This window comes from Chiloscyllium plagiosum, unplaced genomic scaffold, assembly GCF_037043375.1.
Source record: "Chiloscyllium plagiosum isolate Xiang-an unplaced genomic scaffold, Cpla_swu_hap1 HiC_scaffold_7, whole genome shotgun sequence".
Classification (NCBI taxonomy): Eukaryota; Metazoa; Chordata; class Chondrichthyes; order Orectolobiformes; family Hemiscylliidae; genus Chiloscyllium; species Chiloscyllium plagiosum.
Genome location: NW_028270145.1, coordinates 96,837,964 through 96,860,618, shown reverse-complemented (window position 1 = coordinate 96,860,618; position 22,655 = coordinate 96,837,964). Strand labels below are relative to the sequence as shown.

At 41.4% G+C, this 22,655-nt stretch overlaps 1 protein-coding gene across 6 annotated transcripts in view; it reads left to right on the top strand.

The window, feature by feature from the left end:
- Positions 1–22,655, top strand: part of gli2a (GLI family zinc finger 2a) — a 405,451-nt gene that overhangs the window by 360,775 nt on the left and 22,021 nt on the right. For all 6 annotated transcript variants that reach the window (XM_043694210.2, XM_043694206.2, XM_087989319.1 and 3 more), the window contains one exon: positions 4,413–4,577. In XM_043694210.2, coding sequence (XP_043550145.1) covers positions 4,413–4,577 — 165 coding nt within the window. The remainder of the gene's footprint in view (positions 1–4,412; positions 4,578–22,655) is intronic.

The following is a 22,655-nucleotide window of genomic DNA, read 5'->3' as shown; positions in this document are numbered from 1 at the left end:
CCCTCCACTACTCTATCCCAACCATCCAACTCCGCCTCCTACACTCCAGCTCCCCCAACACTGTACCCCAAACATCCGACACCTCCTCCCACACTCCAGCCACCTCCACAACCCTACCCCAACCATCGGACACCTCTTCCCACAATCGGGCTCCTTCCCCAACGATCGGACACCTCTTCCCACAATCAGGCTCCTTCCCCACACCCCCCATGATCTACATCTTTCCCCATGATGGGCCCTTCTCCTAAGATCAGGCAATTGTGATCCATCCTCCCTTACAACTGGACTGTTCCCCCATGACCATATTCCTCCATCATTAAACTAATCCTTTCCCCACAACTGGACCAACCTCTTGCCCCCATCAGAAACTCTCCCTTATCCATAACCCTTCGTTGATCACAAGAGATACTGCTGCCTCCCCCCACTGGGGGACTGGACATGGATGGGCAACCGCACCTCAGTACCACCCTGGTAAAAGCAGTGAACTGCCTCAACAGTGCCCACAACTTGCTGGCAGTATGTCTTTGATTCTGGGGCCCCATTTTGATGGAGCTCCAGTTCTCTAGCTTCTGGTGCACACTCTCAGAATGCCGTCTATTTTGAGCCCAAAAACTGGGCCAAAACAAACTCCCACCCCTGTGCCTTTTCAGGCCTTTATTTGTGTGTGTGAACCACTCATGCAGTTTACCCAGTGATGCCCAGATTCAGTTCAATGCCTCTGTGGCATGCTAAGCATTGTTAAATGAAAACTAATTACAGCCTTTTAAAAATAATTTTACTACTTAACTCATCCTGAAATAAGTGCACATGCTCACTGGCCTTGTAGCCTGTTAATATAACTCAGCGATATAACAGTCTCACAAAAATATCAACATACTGAAATCCTGCAAGATTTGGAATGATTGTATGGGATTTCTTCCAAGAATCCATTGGAATGCTGCAGAAAGTTGGCAAGGATGTAACATAGGATACTTTCCACTAGATAAAAAGCTTTGCAGAGAGACATGATGGAGCAGCCTTCCAGATCTGCATCACTTATGAGGATTATGGCATATCACAGACTGATTTGTAATTGCCAGTTAAAAACAAATGCGCCCTACTTAAAAACATACCACTTTTGGAAAGTTTAGAAAGCAGTTGTTCCTTTCCCAGACTAATTTTTTTCTCTTCCTCAAAATCATCTTAATTGATTGATGAAAGTGCATCAAACATCAACTTCAAATGCCCAAAATTCAAAGGTACTCCAACAGTGAAACTCTTAACATGATAAAATCAGATTTTGTTGAGTGACTTGTGTGCAAGATCTTAAAACTAATACTTTAGATAAAATTTACTTTTGAAGCATTGCCAATGCTCATAGTTTAATTAACAATTTGTTGACTTTGCTGGGTTGATTTAGTATGAAGATAGAACACACAAACGTAAGCATGACAGGAATAGGCCATTCAGCCCCTTGAGCCTGTTTTTCCATTTGGTTAGATCATGGCTGATATGATTGTGACCTCTACTTTCCTGTCAACTCCCTATACCCTTTGACTCTCTTGTCAGTCAAATAACTATCGACCTGTGTCTTGAAAGGTTCAATGACATTACCTCCACTGCTGACTAGAGCAAAGAGTTCCACAGAACCCTCTCTGACAGAGAAAAACATTCTGTTCATCTTTCTCTTAAAAGCAGTACCCTTTATTTTTATCCTAGTTCTTATCTCTCCCATAAAGGGTAGCATTCTTTCAGCATCCATCCAGTCAAGTCCCCTCAGGATCTTATATATATATATCACTGTCTGCAAAGGAACCAACAAAGGACCCACGGGCCCATTAAACCTATCTGATTCTGCATTGTGTAACCAATATATACCATTGAGCTGTGCTCCCATCCTCAACAGCATCCTATCCCTACACCCATTGCCTCCTAACCCCGTTCCACCCAATAGTGGTGCAGCTTTGAAGGAAGACACCATCAGTTTACAAGTTTAGGAAGTTGAGAAAGAAAAAGGGAATATTGTTCCTATTAATTATGCAGAACTGAAACAATGTAAAATCACAAAGATGTGAGTGTCAAAAATATTACCATGTTGAAATCTAGCTATTATCTTAACCCGTCTAATTTAAGTGTGACTGAACTCGTGAACAATCAAATAAATCTCAGTCCTGTGAATCATATTGAAGCATGATTCGCTCATCCGCTAATATTTTTTTATCCCTGTTTTTCTTAGTGTTTAATTTACTTCACTAAAATATCTGCTTTTATCAACATTATTTTATTTAATAAGAGCAGAAAATCTAGTATATAGCAGGTCGAGAACAATTGGGAGGGTTAGGATGAGGAACCTCTTTGATAATTGTAAAAAGGGATCTCCAATCCAGAATATTAAGCTACTCTTCCTTATCAGAAGCTGCCCAAGTGTTGCTGGCCCAGTGTTTATTTCAGAATTGCAAGGCATACAATGTTTTTCTCTGTTTATTGTTTATTATTTTCTTCAATTACCAGTTTAGAGCCAAGTGCCTTTTTAATGGTTCAACACCTTATTTTCGAGGGTGTTGAATTGTGAGATTGGGTTTGATGGATTGAAAACTACAATCTCTAAACCGCATTGTCTCTTTAATTCTCTTCAACACTGGATATAGATAATATTCTCAATCCACTGCCTCTTAATGCTCACAAGAGCTTGGAGAAAACCACTTCTTCTGGCAGCATCTATTTCCAATTGACTCTAGCAAATGAGAGGTTCTTCTCTCAATTCTCCAAATGAGGGCGCAGATTTATTTTTTTGACATTCGGTCCATTAACTCCAGAACTTTCCGAGAATGTCTTGGAACAGACGCTTCCATTCATGAAATACTCCCTCCCTGCAGTTCATGCTTGCTGTCAGCTAACTGCTGTCTGATGATGGATTCGGTCACAGCCTACTTCCCCACAAATAATTGGTGTCAGATGTTAATGCCTGCAGCCTGGCATAAGTCATTTAGTTAGCCTCTGGCCTTGCAAACCAACTGAATCAAGAACAAGTACACCTTTTTTTTCCTCCGTGAGCTTCTACAGTTACGTTAGAAGAAAGATATTCCATTCAGGCTCTTTAACAATTAAGATTTGCACTGAATACTTACTCATTGGTTGCACTTAATTGTTTAATATCTGAAAAATTTAGTGCAATACATAAACTAGTGCATCCTGACAATCTTAATAAAGTTACTGGCTAGTGAGGGAGAAAAGGTGCTAAAAGGTGGAGTAAGGTGACGCAGTTTGTGCATTGTTGAAGTCTTCTTCTCAACAGTGTTGCAGTGGGGAAAGGTCATTTCAGAGGAGGTGGTGGGAGCGGGGCAGATGGGAGTCTTCCAGAGTGAACTGCTGTTGGGCTGCTGTCTTATGTTGGCAGCAGCTTCTGGTTGGAGAGAACAGAGTTGAGAGATGTATCCTGGTCTCGATAGCAAGTCCTTCAGCCCCTAATGTATCAAGGGGGCCGACAGTGTGAAATGCTCTGCTCAGTGCAATAGAACTTTCTTGCCCAGTGACTCAACAAGAGCGCACTTTTACCTTCGACAAGGTTCCACATGGTAAGCTGGTTAGTAAAGTTAGATCATTTGATATCCTGGGAGAGCTAGACAATTGGTTAGAAAATTGGCTTGAAGTTAGGAGTCAGAGGGTGGTGGTAGAGGGTTGTTGTTCAGACTGGAGGCCTGTGATCAAGTGTACTGTGAGGATTGCTGCTAGATCTACTCATTAGGGTGGAGCATTAGAGGCTGAGGGGTGACTTTGTAAAGGTTTATAAAATCATCAAAGGCATGGTTACGGTGAATAGCCAAGGTCTTTTTATAACTGTAGGGGAGTCAAAACTAGAGGCAATAGTTTCAAGGTGAGAGGGGAAAGATTGAAAAGGGACCTGAGGAGTAGCTTTTTCATGTAGAGGGTGGTGTATGTATGGAATGAGCTGCCAGAGGAAGTGGTGGAGGCGGTTACAATTACAATATTTAAAAGACATTTGGATGGATACGTGAAAAGGAAGGGTTTAGAGGTATATGGGCCTGGCAAGTTGGACTAGGTCAGATTGGGATGTCTGATTGGAGCAGACTAGTTAAATCAAAGGGTCTGTTTCTGTGTTTTATGAATTTATATAAATGGTTTGGAGGAGAATACAGGAGGTATCGTTAGTACGTTTGTTGATGACACCAAAATTGGTGGTATGGTGGACACTGAAGCAGGTTATCTGAGAGTACAATGGGGTCTTGATCAACTGGGCCAGTGGGCTGAGGAATGGCAGATGGAGTTAATTTTGATAAATGCAAATGTCTGTTTCCACACCATATGACTCTATGTGGTGTATAGTCCCAGACTTGTCTTCTAAATGTAATCCTTGCCCTTTCTCTCTCTCTCTCTCTCTCTCTCTCTGTCTCTGTCTTGCTCTCTTTCTCCAGTTTGAAGGCTGCAGCAAAGCTTATTCACGTCTCGAGAACTTGAAGACTCACCTGAGGTCCCACACTGGAGAGAAGCCGTACGTCTGTGAACATGAAGGCTGCAACAAAGCATTCTCCAATGCATCAGACCGAGCCAAACATCAGAATAGGACTCATTCCAATGAGGTATGGCAAAACTGACTGCATATCAATTTCACCCAAAGATCACAAAATTTCCCAGGCTATGAGAAGTGGAAGAAATTGTCTATTTTTTTTCTCTTGGTCCTTAGTAGAACAAGATCTTGTACATGTAAGTTCAACATTGCTGTAGTTTTGCCCCAGCTTTTGCCAGATGTATTACAATAGAGGAACATAAATTAATCACAATCTCCGAACTTGTTAGATGCGTGTGGCAGGCCTGCTATTATTTGTAAGGAGACAAAGCAGTTGAAGTACTAAAGAAGGGCAAATACCTACAACATGAATATTATTTTTCTCCTTCGAGGCACTGGCTAACTTGCTTTCATTTCCAGCAATTTTTGATTTCTTGCCAACTTCTCGCAGTTGATTTTATTGTTACTTGTAAACTTCAAATTTATACCTTTCTATTGCCTTTCTTTTAACAGTGCTTCTGATGCTTGAACTCTAAATGCTCAAAACACGGATTAAGAAATAGACTCCTCCCAGTCACTTCCATTTTCTCAACTTAGTTTCTTTATTCATTAATCGAAACCTTACTTAAAACAGGTATTATAATGGGTAACCTTTTTGGAACCTTTGAATAGGTTTCCCCAAAATTCAGAATGGTGTTCATTTTCCAAAAGACATTTGGAAATCCAAATGCACCATATCAACTGCATTGCCCTCATCAAACCTCTCTGATGTGTCGATCAAAAGACTCAATCAAATCAGTTAAACACAAGTTCTTGCAAAGATTTGTACCTCGGGTTGTGGATGTGACTGTAGGTTAGCTCACCCAACTACTTGCTGGGTTGTCATGCACACATTTCATCACCATGCTAAGTAACATCATCAATGCACCTATGGCTTCACAGAAGCCACACCGACGATGTTACCGAGCATGGTGATGAATAGTTTGCATGGCAACCCGTCAGCTCGGCAAGCTAACCTACAACCACAATTAAACACAGTTTACCTTCAGCAAATTCATGCCGCCTCTTCTCAGTTAAGCCACACTTGTCCAAATGACCATTCATTTGTAAGAGCTACTTGAAGCATTTGCCAAATGAGCAGAGAGAAATTTTAACATCTAACTGAAAATCTGCATTACTATTTGATACTTCATGATTTGTTTTATGAAAGTAAATGTTATGAAGTGGAAATTTCTTCCACATTGTCGCTCTAACGTAAAGCATAAACAAGTTTGTTGCTAATTTAACCATCTTCCTGACGATGACTTTAGTGAGTTATGAGAAGATTTATAGCTCAGGTTGAGGTTTTGGATGTAGGTTTGCTCGCTGAGCTGGAAGGTTCATTTCCAGACGTTTCGTCACCCTACTAGGTAACGTCTTCAGTGGGCCTCAAGCAAAGCACTGCTGAAAATTCCTGCTTTCTATTTGTATGTCTGGGCTTCTTTGGGTTGGCAATGCCATTTCCTGTTATGATGTTATTTCCTGTGTTGAAGTCACTTCCTATTCCTTTCTCAGGGGTTGGTTGATGGGGTCTAACTCAATGTGTTTGTTGATAGATGACTTTAGTGTTGATGGTGAAAGACGATCATACCCAGAAAAACTGGAGGAATAAAAATGGAATGTTAGCCCATTGTAGAAAAGACTGATTCTCTGTTTGGTTTCCCATGATGGGCAATTTTTCTGCATTTATGTATATGATACTGTTACTTAACTAGACTAATCCCAACTTCCCTGGAGTATCTATCTTTTCCATGTCCTTGGATTTTGGATGTTTCCATTGCTCTGTTTACATCTTCCTCTGAACTCTAAGATCTTCTTAATTAAAACAGATTTTATATGTAACACAGTCTCCATCATGAGAATGCAGTTGACTCTGTGCCTGAAAGCATTGTTCCAAAGAAAACCAGTTTTCTGTTGCCTAAGCCTTGGCTGATTCTGGCCAGAGAATGACTGGGATAATATCTTGCAGAGGAATTTCTTTTTTGGGAGTGATCCCAAGGCAGAAGTCAAGGAAGTGTTGCCCTGTTTCCTGCAGGCCAGACCTTGCTACACTGCCTCAGTTGGAGAGTTAGCATTTCACGACTCCTTGATACCCTACTATACCTCTGTCCATGCTGTACAATTTCCTGCTTGTAAGTGGATTGTATACTGTGAGCATCCCAATCCGAGAAACCACGGAAGGCAGTTGGGTGCTTCTGTTTTGTGAACTTGAACAGCATGTACTCCTGTTAGTTGTTTCCTTTTCAAGGAATGTATCAAACTCAAAAACAACTTATATTTAGCAGACTCTGGCAGTGTTTCTCTATCATTGCACACACTATTTGACCCAAGTTTCAAACAAGCATATTCTTCCTCTTAACCGTTACTCACATTGGAATATCAGGACTGCCTCCTGTTAACTACTGAGAATCTTGCAGAGTTATAAGCTGTTGTTTCAGACATACAGAGGCCTGCAATTGACAATCTGGGATACTAGATTATTACTTGATTATGGTCGTATTAAATTGAGGACAAATTGTCAAAGATAAATGAGTGTTTTTGCTCTACATGGAATGATGGTTAAAAATTCCATGGCATCTTTCCTGTTTCCCACCCAACAGCTGCTAGCCAGACAATGTCAACACCTGGTGACAGGAGACTGCCAGAAATATCCCTGAAAGAAATAAATAGTCCTCATTTACTATAAGATGCAGTGCATAGCGCACAAAAGCTTTGGTCAGCAGCTAAACAAAAGCTGGCTTAGAACCAGAAGATGAGAATGACATGGCATTGGAGGCCATTCAGTCCAGAGTCCTCCAAAACCAGAACAGCAGCAATCAGAATTTTGTTTAGTGGGAGTTACGTGCTGAGCTTTGCTCCATTGTGTTACGTAGATTAGACTCACAGAAGTTGAAAAATCTTCTTTCAACTGTCATGATAGAAATGGAATGGTGAAATAGTAGTGCATGAAGCTCTTTGGCCCTTGAGATCAGAATCTTCTTTTAAAATAAGGACTAACTCCACAGACAGCAATTGTGTGTAAATACAGGTTTGCCAGACCAAATACTGGGAAAGCAGGATTGATGTATGAAGAGGAACTGGACCGATTAATAATGTATTCACTGGATTTAACATAATGAAGGGGAAATCTCATAGAAGATTACCGAATTCTCAGAGGACTAGACGTGGCAAACACAGGAAGGGTGTTCCTGCTAGTTGGAGAATCCAGAACCAGGAATCACAGTCTAAGGATAGGATAGACCGTTTAGGACAGGAGAAATGTCTTCAACCAGAGAATGGTGAGCCTGTGGAATTCTCTGCCACAGAAAGTGGTTAAGGTCAAAACATTGAAAGTTTTCAAGAAGGAATTAGATATAGTTCTTAGGACTAAAGAGTTCACTTAATGGTAAGGTCCTAGGGGGTGTTGATGAACAAAGAGTGCAGGTTCATAGCATCTTGAAAGTGGAGTCGCAGGTAGATAGGATAGTGAAGAAGGTGTTTGGTATGCTTTCCTTTATTGGTCAGAATATTGAGTCCAGGGCTTGGTAGATCATGTTGCGGCTGTACAGGACATTGGTTAGGCCACTATTGGAGTATTGCGTGCAATTTTGGTCTCCTTCCTATCGGAAAGATGTTGTGAAACTTGAAAGGATTCAGAAAAGATTTACAAGGATGTTGCCAGGGTTGGAGAATTTGAGCTATAGAGAGAGGCTGAACAGGCTGGGGCTGTTTTCCCTGGAGCGTTGGAGGTTGAGGGGTGACCTTATGGAGGTTTACAAAATTATGAGGGGCATGGATAGGATAAATAGACAGTCTTTTCCCCAGAACTAGAGGACATAGGTTTAGCGTGAGAGGAGAAAGATATAAAAGAGACCTAAGAGGCAATTATTTCACGGAGAGGGTGGTATGTGTATGGAATGAGCTGCCAGAGGAAGTGGTGGAGGCTGGTACAATTGCAACATTTAAGAGGTATTTTGATAGGTATATGAATAGGAAGGGTTTGGGGGGATATGGGCCGGGTGCTGGCAGGTGGGACTAGATTGGGTTGGGATATCTGGTCGGCATGGACGGGTTGGACAGAAGGGTCTTTTTCCATGCTGTACTTCTCTATGACTCTATGACCAAAAGTATCAAAGGATATGGAGAGAAAGGGGGAACAGGTTATTGGGTTGGATGATCAGTTGAATGGTGCAATAAACTTGAAGGGCTGAATGGCCTACAATTGCTTCAGTTTTCTGTTTCTATGTATATTCACGAGCCAATGATAGGATGGGGTGGCGAGCTAAGGAGAGGGTGTAAATGTCTTATTCACAGTAGATTGATTCCCTGCATTTGAAGAATGAAGATGAAAGAATCAGAATCGAAAAGGCAGAACAAATAGTGACAATCTAACGTAGAAATCTGAAAGCACCTGCCTCACTGGAAATCACTGGGCAGTGAAGTAGGTTATCGTGGCTTACAAATCTTGATCAGTGGAGTTAATGGTTTGAGGAATGACAGATGTTATTTAATTTGGTAAAACAAACAAGGGCAGGACCTATACAAGGAAAAGTCAGGCCTTGGGTAGTGTTGCAGAACAGGAAGTTCAGGTACATAATTCTTTGAAGTTTGCATCACATATAGGCAGGAAGGTCAAGCAGATGTTGCCTTCAGATTTTTGAGTATAGGAATTGGGACATTATGTTGAGGTTGTACAAGAGGCCTCTACTTCAATACTGTGTCCATTTCTGGTCGCCCTGTTATAGGAAAGATATTATTATACTGGAGAGGATTCAGAAGAGATTTACCAGGATGTTGATGGGAATTAAGGGTTTGAATTTTAAGGATAGGCTGGGACTTCTTTCACTGGAGCATGGGAGGTTGAGGGGTGACCTTATAGAGGTTTATAAAATCATGAGGTGTATAGGTAAGGTGAATGATAGGTGACTTTTCCCTAGGGAGTGGGATTTCAAAACTAGAGGATATACTTTTAAAGTGAGAGAAGAAAGATTTTAAAAAGATATGAGCAATTTTTTTTAACACAGAGTAGTTCGTGTGTGGAATGAACTTCCAGAGGAAGTGGTGGGTGAGGGTAGTTACAATGTTTAAAAGACATTTAGATAAGTACATGAATAAATATTTGGAGGGATATGGGCCAGGCGCAAACAGGTGGGACTAGTTTAGTTTGGAATTATAGTGGGCATGGACTGGTTGGACCAAAGGGTCTGTTTCCATGCTGTACACTCAAAATGTTAACCTCACTTTCTCTGTCAAATGCTAATCAGCTGTGTATTTCCAGGACTTCTTCAATTGTGATTATATTGAAAGATACTGTTTGGCAAATGATCCTTACTGTTGTGAAATATATGAAAGGCAGAAATAATAAAAGTTAGTTAGTACAAGTAGATGTGTTTACATGAACTCCCATGAATTTAAAGACCATTAATTGAAATTACGAGATGATTTCTTTTTCTGGGTGGTTGCAAAAGGTAACTTTTGAATTTTTTCAGTTAATAGTAAGCTGTGTACATAATCCACAAGGAAGGTTTTTTTTGGGTGTGGGAGGGTTGGAAATTAAGCAATATTTTCAAAATTACATAATTGCTGCCATCCATCCTTCACCACCAACCACCCCCTGAAAGTTTTTATTAATGCCAGAGAGGGAAGAAGCCAGCAGTGCATAGTACAATATTTTATTCAGCCCTGCAGCCAATGTAGAGGGCCAAGAACATTGAGCTGAAGGTACTAATTTGGGAACTTTGTCAGCATGGCTACTTAAAAACCAATCAGTGAAATGAATTACATTGTTGTACACTCTAGTGTTAGGTTTTATACTGAGTAAGATGGTAGTTTAGCGTAAGAATTAAGAGCTGAGAATTTTGTTTTGCTTCTCAAAAGTCTGGTTAAAATAACTTTGTAATGGGTTGGTTTTAGTGATCTGATGGGAGGGTAGCAATTTTTTTCTTCTGGGTTAGTTCTAGGATTCCTGTACCGTGTGTTGATTAAAACCCACTAAATTGTAGCTTTTCAATATTTGTTCAACTGAGCTGCTGTTTGAAGTTTGTTGCCAATGTGCAATTTGTGTACAGCAGTTGCAACCTTCTTGATAAATGTAAAGTAACAGTAAACAAGCCTGCAGTTTATGGAATCAGTGTTCAGATTGCTTTAAATTGGAGACATTTGCTTCAAGCTGAAGATCCTAGTATGTGATCAAGACCTTTCCACACTTCACAGTATAATCCTGAAAAGCAGTTACGTTACCCAATGCTTTAAAGTTGCTATTACAGTGAAAATGGCCTGTTCATCGTACTAGCTTTACTTAAAGGATCATTATGGAACCAGGACTCCAAGGGTTAAATTATGTACAAATGTTACACAAACTAGGGTAACTAAGACTGGAAATGTTGAAAATACTCAGAAGATGTAGCAGCATCTGGGGAGAGAGGGACAGAGTCAGGATTTCAGACTGTTGACTGTTCATGAGGACTGAAAGTGACAAACAGTGATCAATGTGAAATGTTAACTCTGTTTCAGTCTTCATGGACGCTGTGTGCTGCTAGATCTGCTGTTTCCAGAGTTCAGTTGTTTTATTTCAGATTCTGATTTAGAAGCAGTATTTTGCTCCTGTAATTCCTGGCATTTTGATGGTTAACGTCTGATTTGATTGATTGATAATGAAACAAATAGGGTACGTTTGGAGAAACTATTATCGCTGAGTGGGGAGTTTAGGACGAAGGTAAGGTCTAAATTTAGAGCCAAACATTTTAGGAATGAAATTAGTAAGTGCTTCTGCACGTAAAGAGCAAATTTTTCTGAAACAGGGAGAGGTGTCTAGAGTAACTTATGTCACTGCTGTGCGTTGAAACCCTGACGTAATGTTGACCAGTGCACTTCTGTGGGACATACGCAAGAGATTTACATTCCTGATTGCTGGAGTTATCCTGCCCAGACCACCTCTACATTTCTCTCCAAGCCACTCACCTTTCTGATGTAGTAATATATTGCCGTTCCGTCACTGTCGTTGAATCAAATCCTCAAATCCCCTCCAGTTACAGCACAGTGGGTGGCCCTACAACCCAAGGACTGCAACAGTTCAAGGCGGGAGCACATTACCGCCTCCAGAACGATTAGGGATGGACAATAAATACCATCCGAGCCAATAACACCCACATCTTTTAAAATTGAAAATAAATTGACACCAAGTCCTTTAAGGAGGTATCAGGGCAGGCGACAAAATATTTAAGCATCGAGTTTAAGAGCAGTGGGCATGATGCTGTAACTGTATAAAATGTTTATTAGACGAGGGCTGGAGTATTGTGTGGAGTTTTGGAATCCACAGTATAGGACAGACATGATTGTACTGGAAAAGGTGCAGAGGAGATTTATCAGGATGCTGCCTGGGCTGGAGAGCTTCAATTATGAAGAGAGATTGGATAGACTTAGAGCAGAGGAAGTTGAGAGGGGATATGATTGAGATATATAAAATTATGACGGGCAAAGACAAGAAGAAACCTTTTCCCTTGGTGGCAGGGAAAATAGCCAGGAGCATAGATTCAAGGTAAGGGACACAGGTTTAGAGGAGATCTGAGGAAAAACGTTTCACCCATAGGGAGTCTGGAACTCATGACCTTTAAAAGCAGAAACCTTCATGACGTTTAAGAAGTTTTTAGGTATGCACTTGCAATGCAAAGGCACACGAGGCTTTGGGTAAAGTGCTGGAAAATGGGATTAGAATAGTTAGATGTTTGGTTTTGAACCGTGGAGACTCAATGGGCCGAAGGACCTTCTTCTGGGCTGTTGATCTCCTCGAGCTGATGATTTAGTCAAAGAGGTTGATTTTAAGGAACAGTCAAAAGGGGGAAAGGTTTTGGGAGGGAATTCCAGATTTCAGGCCAGTGTATGAATGATTAACATTCGGACACTCAAGACACTCACCTGGAAGATGCAATGGTGCTCACTACCTCCCTTTCCCAACAGACCTTCTGGAATTTGTGGCTCCTGTCCAGCCATGCTGGAAAAGTCAACATTGTCAAGAATTGTCAGAGCATCTCCATGTGGTGGAATGGAGGGAAAGGTTAAACACTGTTAACGATAAAGGAGGTGAACATTGTCATCGTAAGAGAGGAGAGGTGAATACTCTCAGGAAGTGAGAAAGGGGAGGTGAGCATTGTCAGTGTTGGAGGTGAATACTGTTGTGGGCTCAAGGGGGCTGTGGGATGAGTCAGTGGAATGAGGCTGTGCACCAAAGACTGATCTTAAGGGTCAGTTCATGACTGGTTTTATGTCTGATAATTTGGTAAAGACTCCAGCATAGAGTGATATCTGGGCAGATTAAAGGTAGTCAGTGCCACACTTACCCTCTCCAACACTGACTGCAAGTGCAGTTGAGATTTGGAGATCTCTTCTGTAAATAGTAGTTGAAAACAATATTTATTTTTAAATCTAACATTGACAGATATATTTTGTTAATTGAACATATCATGGAATATGGGCAAGAGATGGCAATATGTAGCGAGATCTCAGATCAGACCTGGCATCCCTGAAAAGCAGAATTATACTTGAAGTGCAGAGTGGTTTCCTATTGGGTCTACTCTCCTATTTTCACCCTCAAATGTCCCCACATTTCCTAGAAATGTTATAGTATGATTGTAGTACTCGATACTTGGTAGTACTGGGGGCTGGTTTGCTCAGATGGCTGGGTACCTGGTTTGTAATGCAGAGTGATACCAATTGCATGGGTTCAATTCCCATATTGACTGTGAACTGGAGTGCTATCTAATGACCCTATGGGTGGATGGCAACTTCATCTTTACTCAGTAGCATGCCCAACCAGCAGATGATGTGTACACTGTCAGTTAGTATGTGACTGAAAGCAGGACAGAATATATCACAGTTGAAAACTCAATAAATAGGAGGAGTGGACTATTCAGCCTGTCGGGCTTGTTTAGGGTAAGTGATGGTACAGTGGTAGTGTTACTGCACTGGTAATCCAGAGTCCTAGGTTAATATTCTGAGGATCCCAACATGGTAAATGACAAAACTTGAATTAAAATCTAGGCTAATAACAACCATGTTTGTCGTCAATGCTCATCTATTTCACTAATATTCTTTAAGGAAAGAACTCTCAACCTTATGTAGTCTGGCTTACATGTGACTCCACACCGACAGCAGTGTCCCTGGGACAAAATTCTGGTGGTCCCCTCCTCACAGCACTGTGGGTATACCTTCAGCATGTTGACTGCAGCAGTTCAATAAAGCAGCTCACCATAACTTTCTCAAGAGCAGTTCGAAGTTGGAAATAAAGGCTGGCCCAGTCAGCAATTCACATGAACAACTGAAACAAAAATATCATGGCTGATCTTTGGCTTCAATTTCCTGCCCGATCTTCATATCACTTAATGCCCTGAGAGACCACACATCAGTCTCTGTAAGTCTGAAGTATATTCAGTGATGGAGCATGTAAAATGTTATGAGGTAGAGGATTCCAAGGACCTAGAACTTTTCCAGTGAAGAAGAAGTTACACATCACCTCAGTCCCTCATCCCAACACTGCTCCCCTGTCAATGTTAACTCTACCAAACCCCTTCAGAATTTTGTATAGTATTGAATGAGACCACATTTCATTTGTCTGAAAAGCAGAGACTATCGATTCAATTCACATAGAATAACTCTCTCATTACAAGAACCAATCAATGAACCTTGGCTGTATTGTTATCATTGCAATTCGACTTTCCCTAATTGTGAAACCCAATAGAGAACACAATATTCCAGGTATCTTATCTAAATCCTGCACAAGTACATCTAGACTTTCAGTATTCCAATTCTTTAGCAATAAATACCAACATTTGATCTCCTAGGTGTTCACTGTAGTTGGTCCTGCTCTACCTACACAGATACTTCTTTCAGCAGCAATGCCTCTATAGCAGTTGGGAGTGGAACACTGTTTAATCTGTCTCTCTCTCTCCTTTGTCCTTGGCCACTGAAGCTAGTTGCAGTGCTCCTGCCATCACTGCAGGCAAGATCAACACAGTCCAAGGATTGAATTTGGGACGTATTTCAGCGATTACTTTGAGTAGTTAAAAATGCACAATCGTGCTTTCTTTTCACTTACCTCAACTTAAAGAGTATTTCAAAAGAATGAGCTCTCTTTCTAGCTTACATATATGTTTGCTATTATGATGGTCTACTGATATTTGCTAAATTAATCTGCACGAGAGTGAAGATTGCATCAACATACCACAATGAATGTGCAAGATTACTAATTTTGCTGGAATTTATTGTATAACCGCTGGTCTATTTTTGTAAATCTAAACATATAAATAGCCTCAGATGGGAGCTGGTTTGAACTCAAAGTGGCTATCCAATAAAGTGACTTTTGGAGTTTAGCGTTTATAATTTTCTTCCTGTTCTAGGTGTCCCCATACTTTTATTGCCAAGTCTAGCCTGAGAAAGTATGTAGAGAGCCAAATTCCAGACCTCTGGTTTCATTGGCAGATTTATTAGCTGACTTCATGTAGGTGGTAAAGAGGAAATTCTTCTTCTGATTATTCCCCCTTATGGAAAAATGATCCAGTTCTTAAGGATGGCTTGGTGGCACAGTGGTTAGCACTGTTGCCTCACAGCACCAGAGACCTGCGTTCAATTCCCACCTCAGGCAACTGGCTGTGTGGAGTTTGCACATTCTCCCCATGTCTGCGTGGGCTGCCTCTGGGTGCTCGGGTTTCCTCCCACAGTCCAAAAATGTGCAGGTTAGGTGAATTGGCCATGCTAAATTGCCCGTAGTGTTAGGTGAAAGGCTAAATGTAGGGGAATAGGTCTGGGTGGGTTGCTCTTTGGAGGGTTGGTGTGGACTTGTTTCAACATTGTAAGTAATCTAATCTAATGTTCATGCTGCCACCCTTTCGAAAGCTTGGGGAGGTGGACAAGTGCCTTATGAAATAGCTGCTGCCCAGCATCAAAATATGTCAGTCAAAACAATTAATGCTGCTGCTTTGGAACCATGTTATTCTGCTTGCTGCCTACCCAATGTCCTCTTTGTGCCCCAGTTCCAGAGGTCATCCACTGCAGTTCAGCTCCTGTTATGATAGCTCAGATTAAATGCAGAAGGACAACCTGTTGCAGTAATTGTAATGAGGTCAGCCAGGTGGACCTCATAGAATATGAGTACCCTGTTAATCTGGTCCAATCAGGAGCCCTGGCTGTCAGATACGAACAGGAATGTCAGACATCCTATTCACTCTGAGAGCTGCCTCTGAGGGAGCTGGATCAGTGTCAAGAACTCTCCCCGTGTAAATAAAGGGTGACTTGGTGACAGGACACCAGCCTCTGTAGAGTTATTTCACCTGTTCTCAAACTAAAATGCTAGTGCATTGAGTTTGTGGCCACAGGATCAAATCTGGTAACAGAGAACAAAGCTGTGCTGCAGTTTTCTTTTCACAAGTTATTTCCCAGTTATTTTACAAAAAGATCTGTCATCTTCATACAGATGTGACTGTGAGGAGCAGAAAGCAAAAACTATCAGAAGAGCCGTGAAAGATTTTTCTTGCAATGAAGTTGGTCATATATTGCAAATGAATGTGCAGCAAGTAATAAAAAAAACTGCACAAGACAGTTGGTCTTGAGTGTAGTGACCTTTTGAAGATCTTTGCAACATTAAACCGCAACAACCCAGGAATGCTTTCTGTACAACAGCTGGGAGAGAATGCCTCTTGCTCTCGCACGCTCTGCAGAAATAAATTATGGACTAACCGGTTGAACTAATTTTCAGTTCGATAGCCTGTTGTAGCTGTGCAAAGTGTGCTTATAATTCACTCCACTTCATAGTATCCTAAAATGGCAATCTGGATCCAGTATATATTATCAGATCTTAATTCACATGTTTAATGTGATCTCATGTTAAACTCAGGTAGGCATTCTAGTGCTGGCTTGGCGAATATCGGATGACAGGAACAGAGCAGTAACATGATTTCCCCAATTCGCCAATTCTTTTTCACGTGACATTCCAGTTCTCACCAGAGTTGAAATGCTGGGAAGCCTTATAAATACCAATGTGTTCTTTAGGGTAAAATATACCTGATAGAAATACTCAGTAGGTTGGGCAACATCCGTGGAGAGAGTTAATGTTTCAGATCATGGTCTTTTAACAGAACTATCAGCCATGATGGAATAGTGGTGTAGACTTGACGGGCTGAATGGCCTAACTTCTGCTGCTGTGTCTTATGGTCGTACGAAAAACGTCAGTGACATTTTATTCATTGATGGGATGTAGTTGTCACTGGCAAGACCACTTAATGCAGTCCAACTCTAATTGCCCTTGAAACATATATAGAACATGGAACATTACAGCGCAGTACAGGCCCTTCGGCACTTGATGTTGCGCCAACCTATCATACCAATCTGAAGCCCATCTAACCTACACTATTCCATGTACGTCCATATGCTTGTCCAATGACGACGTAAATGTACTTAAAGTTGGCGAATCTACTACCGTTGCAGGCAAAGCATTCCATACCCTTACTACTCACTGAGTAAAGAAACTACGTCTGACATCTGTCCTATACCTATCACCCCTCAATTTAAAGCTGTGCCCCCTCGTGCTCGCCATCACCATTCGTGGAAAAAGACTCTCCCTGTCCACCCTATCTAACCCTCTGATTATCTTATATGCCTCTATTAAGTCACCTCTCAACCTTCTTCTCTCCAACAAAAACAGCCTCAAGTCCCTCAGCCTTTCCTCGTAAGACCTTCCCTCCATACCAGGCAACATCCTAGTAAATCTCCTCTGCACCCTTTCCAAAGCTTCCACATCTTTCTTATAATGCGGTGACCAGAACTGTACACAATACTCCAAGTGCGGCCGTACCAGAGTTTTGTACAACTGTAGCATAACCTCACGGTTCCGGAACTCAATCCTATTAATAAAAGGTAAAACACTGTATGCCTTCTTAACAACCCTGTCAACCTGGGTGGCAACTTTCAAGGATCTGTGTACCTGGACACCGAGATCTCTCTGCTCATCTACACTACCAAGAATCTTACCATTAGCCCAGTACTTTGCATTCCGGTTACTCCGACCAAAGTGAATCACCTCACACTTGTCCGCATTAAACTGCATTTGCCATCTCTCAGCCCAGCTCTGCAGCTTATCTATGTCTCTCTCTGTAACCTACAACATACATCGTCACTATCCACAACTCCAGTGACCTTAGTGTCGTCTGCAAATTTACTAACCCACCCTTCTACACCCTCATCCAGGTCGTTTATAAAAATGACGAACAGCAGTGGATCCAACACCGACCCTTGCGGTACACCAATGGTAACTGGACTCCAGGATGAACATTTCCCATCAACCACCACCCTCTGTCTTCTTTCAGCAAGTCAATTACTGATCCAAACTGCAATATCTCCCACAATCCCATTCTTCCGCATTTTGTACAATAGCCTACTGTGGGGAACCTTATCGAACGCCTTGCTGAAATCCATATACACCACATCAACCGGTTTACTCTCATCTACCTGTTTGGTCACCTTCTAACTTTATTTTCAGACTGGATTCTGCTATTACAGTCAAAGCTGTCACCCAGTGATAGCAAAGATTAACATTGGGCAATAACAGGCGACTCTCTGTGGAGTTTGCACATTCTCCCCGTGTCTGCTTGGGTTTCCTCCGGGTGCTCCGGCTTCCTCCCAAAAATGTGCAAGTTAGGTGATTTGGCCATGTTAAATTGCCTGTAGTGTTAGGTGAAGGGGTAAATGTAGGGGAATGGGTCTGGGTGGGTTGCACTTCGGCGGGTCAGTGTGGACTTGTTGGGCCGAAAGGCCTGTTTCCACACTGTAAGTAATCTAAAAAAAATGAAACTGGTTTTCAGTGTCACGTTTAGAAATGGATCAGTTCAAGCAAGTGAGTTTAACAGTAAACATGGACTGGTCATGATCCAGAAAGCCTTGACACTGTTTTCTTAAAAACAGCTGATGTAAATATATTGGACTAAAATTTTAAATCAAAACCAATCTAATTCATATAATTTTTATTTCAGTGACTTATTGGTAGATGAGTTTTGATCATTTCAGCCATTGCTGCATTTAAAGCAAACCACTTATGGGGGAAGGAAATAAATTGGTACTTTTTTTTTCCTTTGGCTTATATTCCAGTCTTCGGTCAGCTTCCAATGGCTTTCAGTCCTGCAGTCTGTTACCCACATGTTCAGAGCCACAAGCCAAACATTCCTAGCTCATCGGCTGTAATTGCCATCATCAAGGGGTAGTTGTTTTTTTTTAAACTGCTTGGATAAGAAGCATTCACTTCCAAAATATCTCTCAGAGTGTTTGAGCTTTATGAGCCTTGCAGAAGTAATAACGTGTTTTTCTACCGTCTGTCTGACTCTCCCGCATTCTGTCCTCTTCTGTCCATTTACAGCCGCATTGTTTGCTGTTTTTGAAAAGATTATTTTGTGAGGGCTGATGGGCCTTAATTTGTATGCCATAAAACTGACAGGACATGTGTAAGCTGTTCATGTCTATAATGAAGGCACTTAAGAGCCAGTAAAGTTCTGGGAGCTGTGGAGCCACAACGTGTTAGCAGATGTTGTCACAGGCGTTAAGATGAAAGGTCAGGAGGAAGACTGCTTGGACTTGAATCAAGGCAAGATAACACTCCCTGCTCGGGGATTGAAATTAGGTGTGCGAATCTCAAGTATCACTTGAAAGAAATAAAGTTTCACATCAATATAGCACCTTTCATGGTTTTGGGCTCTTTATAGCCGATGAAGTACTTTTGAAACATAATCATTGTTGCAATGTCGAAAATCCAGCAACCAGTTCATACCCAGTGCAATTCCATAAACATTTTTAATCATCAGGTAATCTTTCGAGTGGTGCTAGGTGAGGAATAAATATTGACCAGAGCACCAGGAATAACTCTCGACCCTTCCTTTGAAATTATGCATGGAATCACTTGTACTCATTTGGGTTAGCAGATGGGACCTCAATGTAAAGTGTCATCTAAAAGGCAGCACAGTCAACATTGTAGCACTCTCTAAATATTACAGTGGAGATTCAACAAGGATTTGTGTGTTCAAATTTCTGGAGTTGTTTGATTCAAACCCAAAACTTCCTGACTCACGTGCAAGTCACGTAAAGCCAACTATCTCCAAGATACACTGCAGAAATTCACCAAAGACCTTTAGACAGCACCTTCCAAAACTAAGACCACTTCCATCTAGAAGCACAAGGGCAGTAGATACAAATGAACACCATCAGCAACAAGATCCCCTGCAAGCCATTCACCATCCTGACCCACCACAGTTCTTGCACTGTGGTGGGTCATATTTCTGGAATTTTCCACCTAAGGCATTATGGGTCAACCCCCAGCACGTGGACTACAGCGGTTCAAAAAGGCAGCTCACCACCACCTTCTCAAGGGCAACTAGGAACGGGCAATAAACGCTGGCCAACCACATCCCACAAGTGAATATAAAAGAAAACTGAGTTATAGCAAAATCCCTGAGTTTGGTCATTAAAATATGTCCATTTGTAAGTAGTTGTCTTTAGTCTTAGGAAGGCCAATGTTAAATGTTACAGTTAAGTTGAGTATTTATTAATGTCATTGTTGTCAAAAATATTTTTTGAAAATAATTTGTGTACTTTAGCTTTCCAAACTGTTTCCAGAAATTAATTTTGAGGAAAACTTACACATGATATTTTCCCAAAATGTCTGTTAGTAATCTTTTAGCCTTAAAGTATGATCTTGCTGTGTTAAAGTCCTTTAGCAATAATGAACTGCTCACATCAGTGACACTTTGCCATGTTCACAATACTGTCATATTAACTGATCCTGGACAGAATATGTATGACCAGTGATCTGAGATCATAACAAAATGTATGGGACAGCTATTTGGGCTATTGAATGAATGTACTGTTTGTTCTCTCATAGTCAGCATCCACCCCATTTAATCTCCTAACAAAAATCTCAAATTAAGCATAACCCAAAGTAACTATTACGTCTTACTGTGACCCGATGCCTTCCTTGGCTATTATTTCTATGACAGTCTCTTTAAAAACCATTATGTTCCACATAACACACAGTTATTTCTGGCTCTACTTATTAATTTTTCTTGTATCTCACAGAAACATGGAATTTGGAAAATAGGAGGAGGAGTGGGCCATTTAGCCCCTCAAGCCTACTCTGCCATTCAGTATGACCATAGCTGATCATATCATTTCTAATTAGGTGTTTATGCAGATCTTTTTGAAAGTGTTGGATTGAGATGCTATTAGCTTCCTTTGCGCTTGCTCCACATTTCAGGTACATTGTGAAGCAGTACAATGTATCGGATGTGATAGTGTGCTTGAAGCTTTTTAATTGTAGACCTGTGTCCTCTAGCTTCATACGCCCAACCCATGCCACACTGCTTAAATCTATCTACTAAGTCTCTAAGCACCTTAAAGTCCTGTGGCAGAATTTTAACATCCCCCATCAGTTGCAGATTGTACTTCTTGCCACCTGTGGCTATTTTAAGGGGCTGGAGGTGTTTACCCCAGCTGAAGGCCTTAAGGAGGCAGCAGTTTATAGATTGGTGGGAGTAGATTAGAGAAGGTGGGGGTGGGGGTGGAAGGCCATCAGGGTAGCTTGCCTGGGCTGAAGGCTAGAGGATGGGTGGAGAAGGTGGGATTTGCCTCCCACACAGGCCATGTTTTGTGATCTGGGCCACCAACCTCTCCATCACATCAAAGTCTGTCTTATGCCATAAACCCAGTTGGAACTTCACTAATTAGTAACCCTGAGAGCTACGTCACTTTGAGACCCAGGTAACATTCTGGGGACTTGGGTTTAAATCCCACCATAGCAGGTGGTGAAATTTGAATCCAGTAAAAATCTGGAATTAAGAGTGTATGATCACCATGAAACCATTGTTGATTGTCAGGGAAAAAAACAATCTGGTTCTCTAATGTCCTTTAGGGAAGGAAACATACCTAGTCTGGTCTACATGTGACTCCAGACCTATAGCATTGACTCTTAACTGCCCTCTTGAGAATTAGGTACGGGCAATTAATGCTGGCCTAGCCAGCAACATTCACATCCTGTGAATGAATTAAAAACTATATCTATTGCAAGGGGGTTTTTATTCCATCTGCTTAGTTTAGTTTTCATTTGTTCCACTTAATCTTCATTACAAGCTTCATAAAGGATGTTAAAAATCACACAACACCAGGTTATAGTCCAACAGGTTTGGTGTTGGACTATAACCTGGTGGTGTGTGATTTTTAACTTTATACACCCCAGTCCAACACTGGCATATCCAAATCATTTATAAAGGAAGGTTTATCAAGTATGTTCTCAAACTCCAAGACCCCCGGAATAGCTTTAATTCATTAGACCAACTATTTCCTCAAGGAATTCTCACAGGTTAGTGAAATGTGATATATCACCAATGGACAGAAAATTGAATTGGACAAGTTCTGTAAAGGTTACACCAAGAGACCATCCAGGTAGTGAGGTCCAAAATAGGCCTGATTGCCAAGGATAATTACAGAAACCTTTGTCAGCATTTGATGTAATTAGTATACTGCATCAAACATTTGTTCCACTGCAGAGCCTGTAATCCATTTTTAAAAGGTGAAATGAGAAGATATCATGTACGTGCATCATACTTTAACTTAGAGATTTGAATGCACCTAGAGCATCATTCTGCCATTTATTCTAAGCCATTGTGCATTGTCAATTGGTCTCTTGGCCTATCTGCTGAACCCATCCAAAACTCTGCTTCCCAAACCCTATCCTGTTCTCATAGCCCTTCCTGTTCCCATCCCCTATTTTCCCATCCCCTATCCTGTTCCCATCCCCTTACCTGTTCCCATCCCCTATCCTGTTCCCATCCCCTATCCTGTTCCCATCCCCTGTTCCCATACCCTATCTTGTTCCCATTCCCTTGCCTGTTCCCATACCCTATCCTGTTCTCATCCCCTTTCTGTTCCCATACCCTATTCTGTTCCCATTCCCTTTCCTGTTCCCATTCCCTATCCTGTTCCCATCCCCTATCCTGTTCCCATATCCTATTCTGTTCCCATTCACTTGCCTGTTCCCCTGCTAACCTTGTGGTGCTGACGATTCCACCAACGCCTTAATCCTCATTCTCATTTTCACTTCCCTTGATTG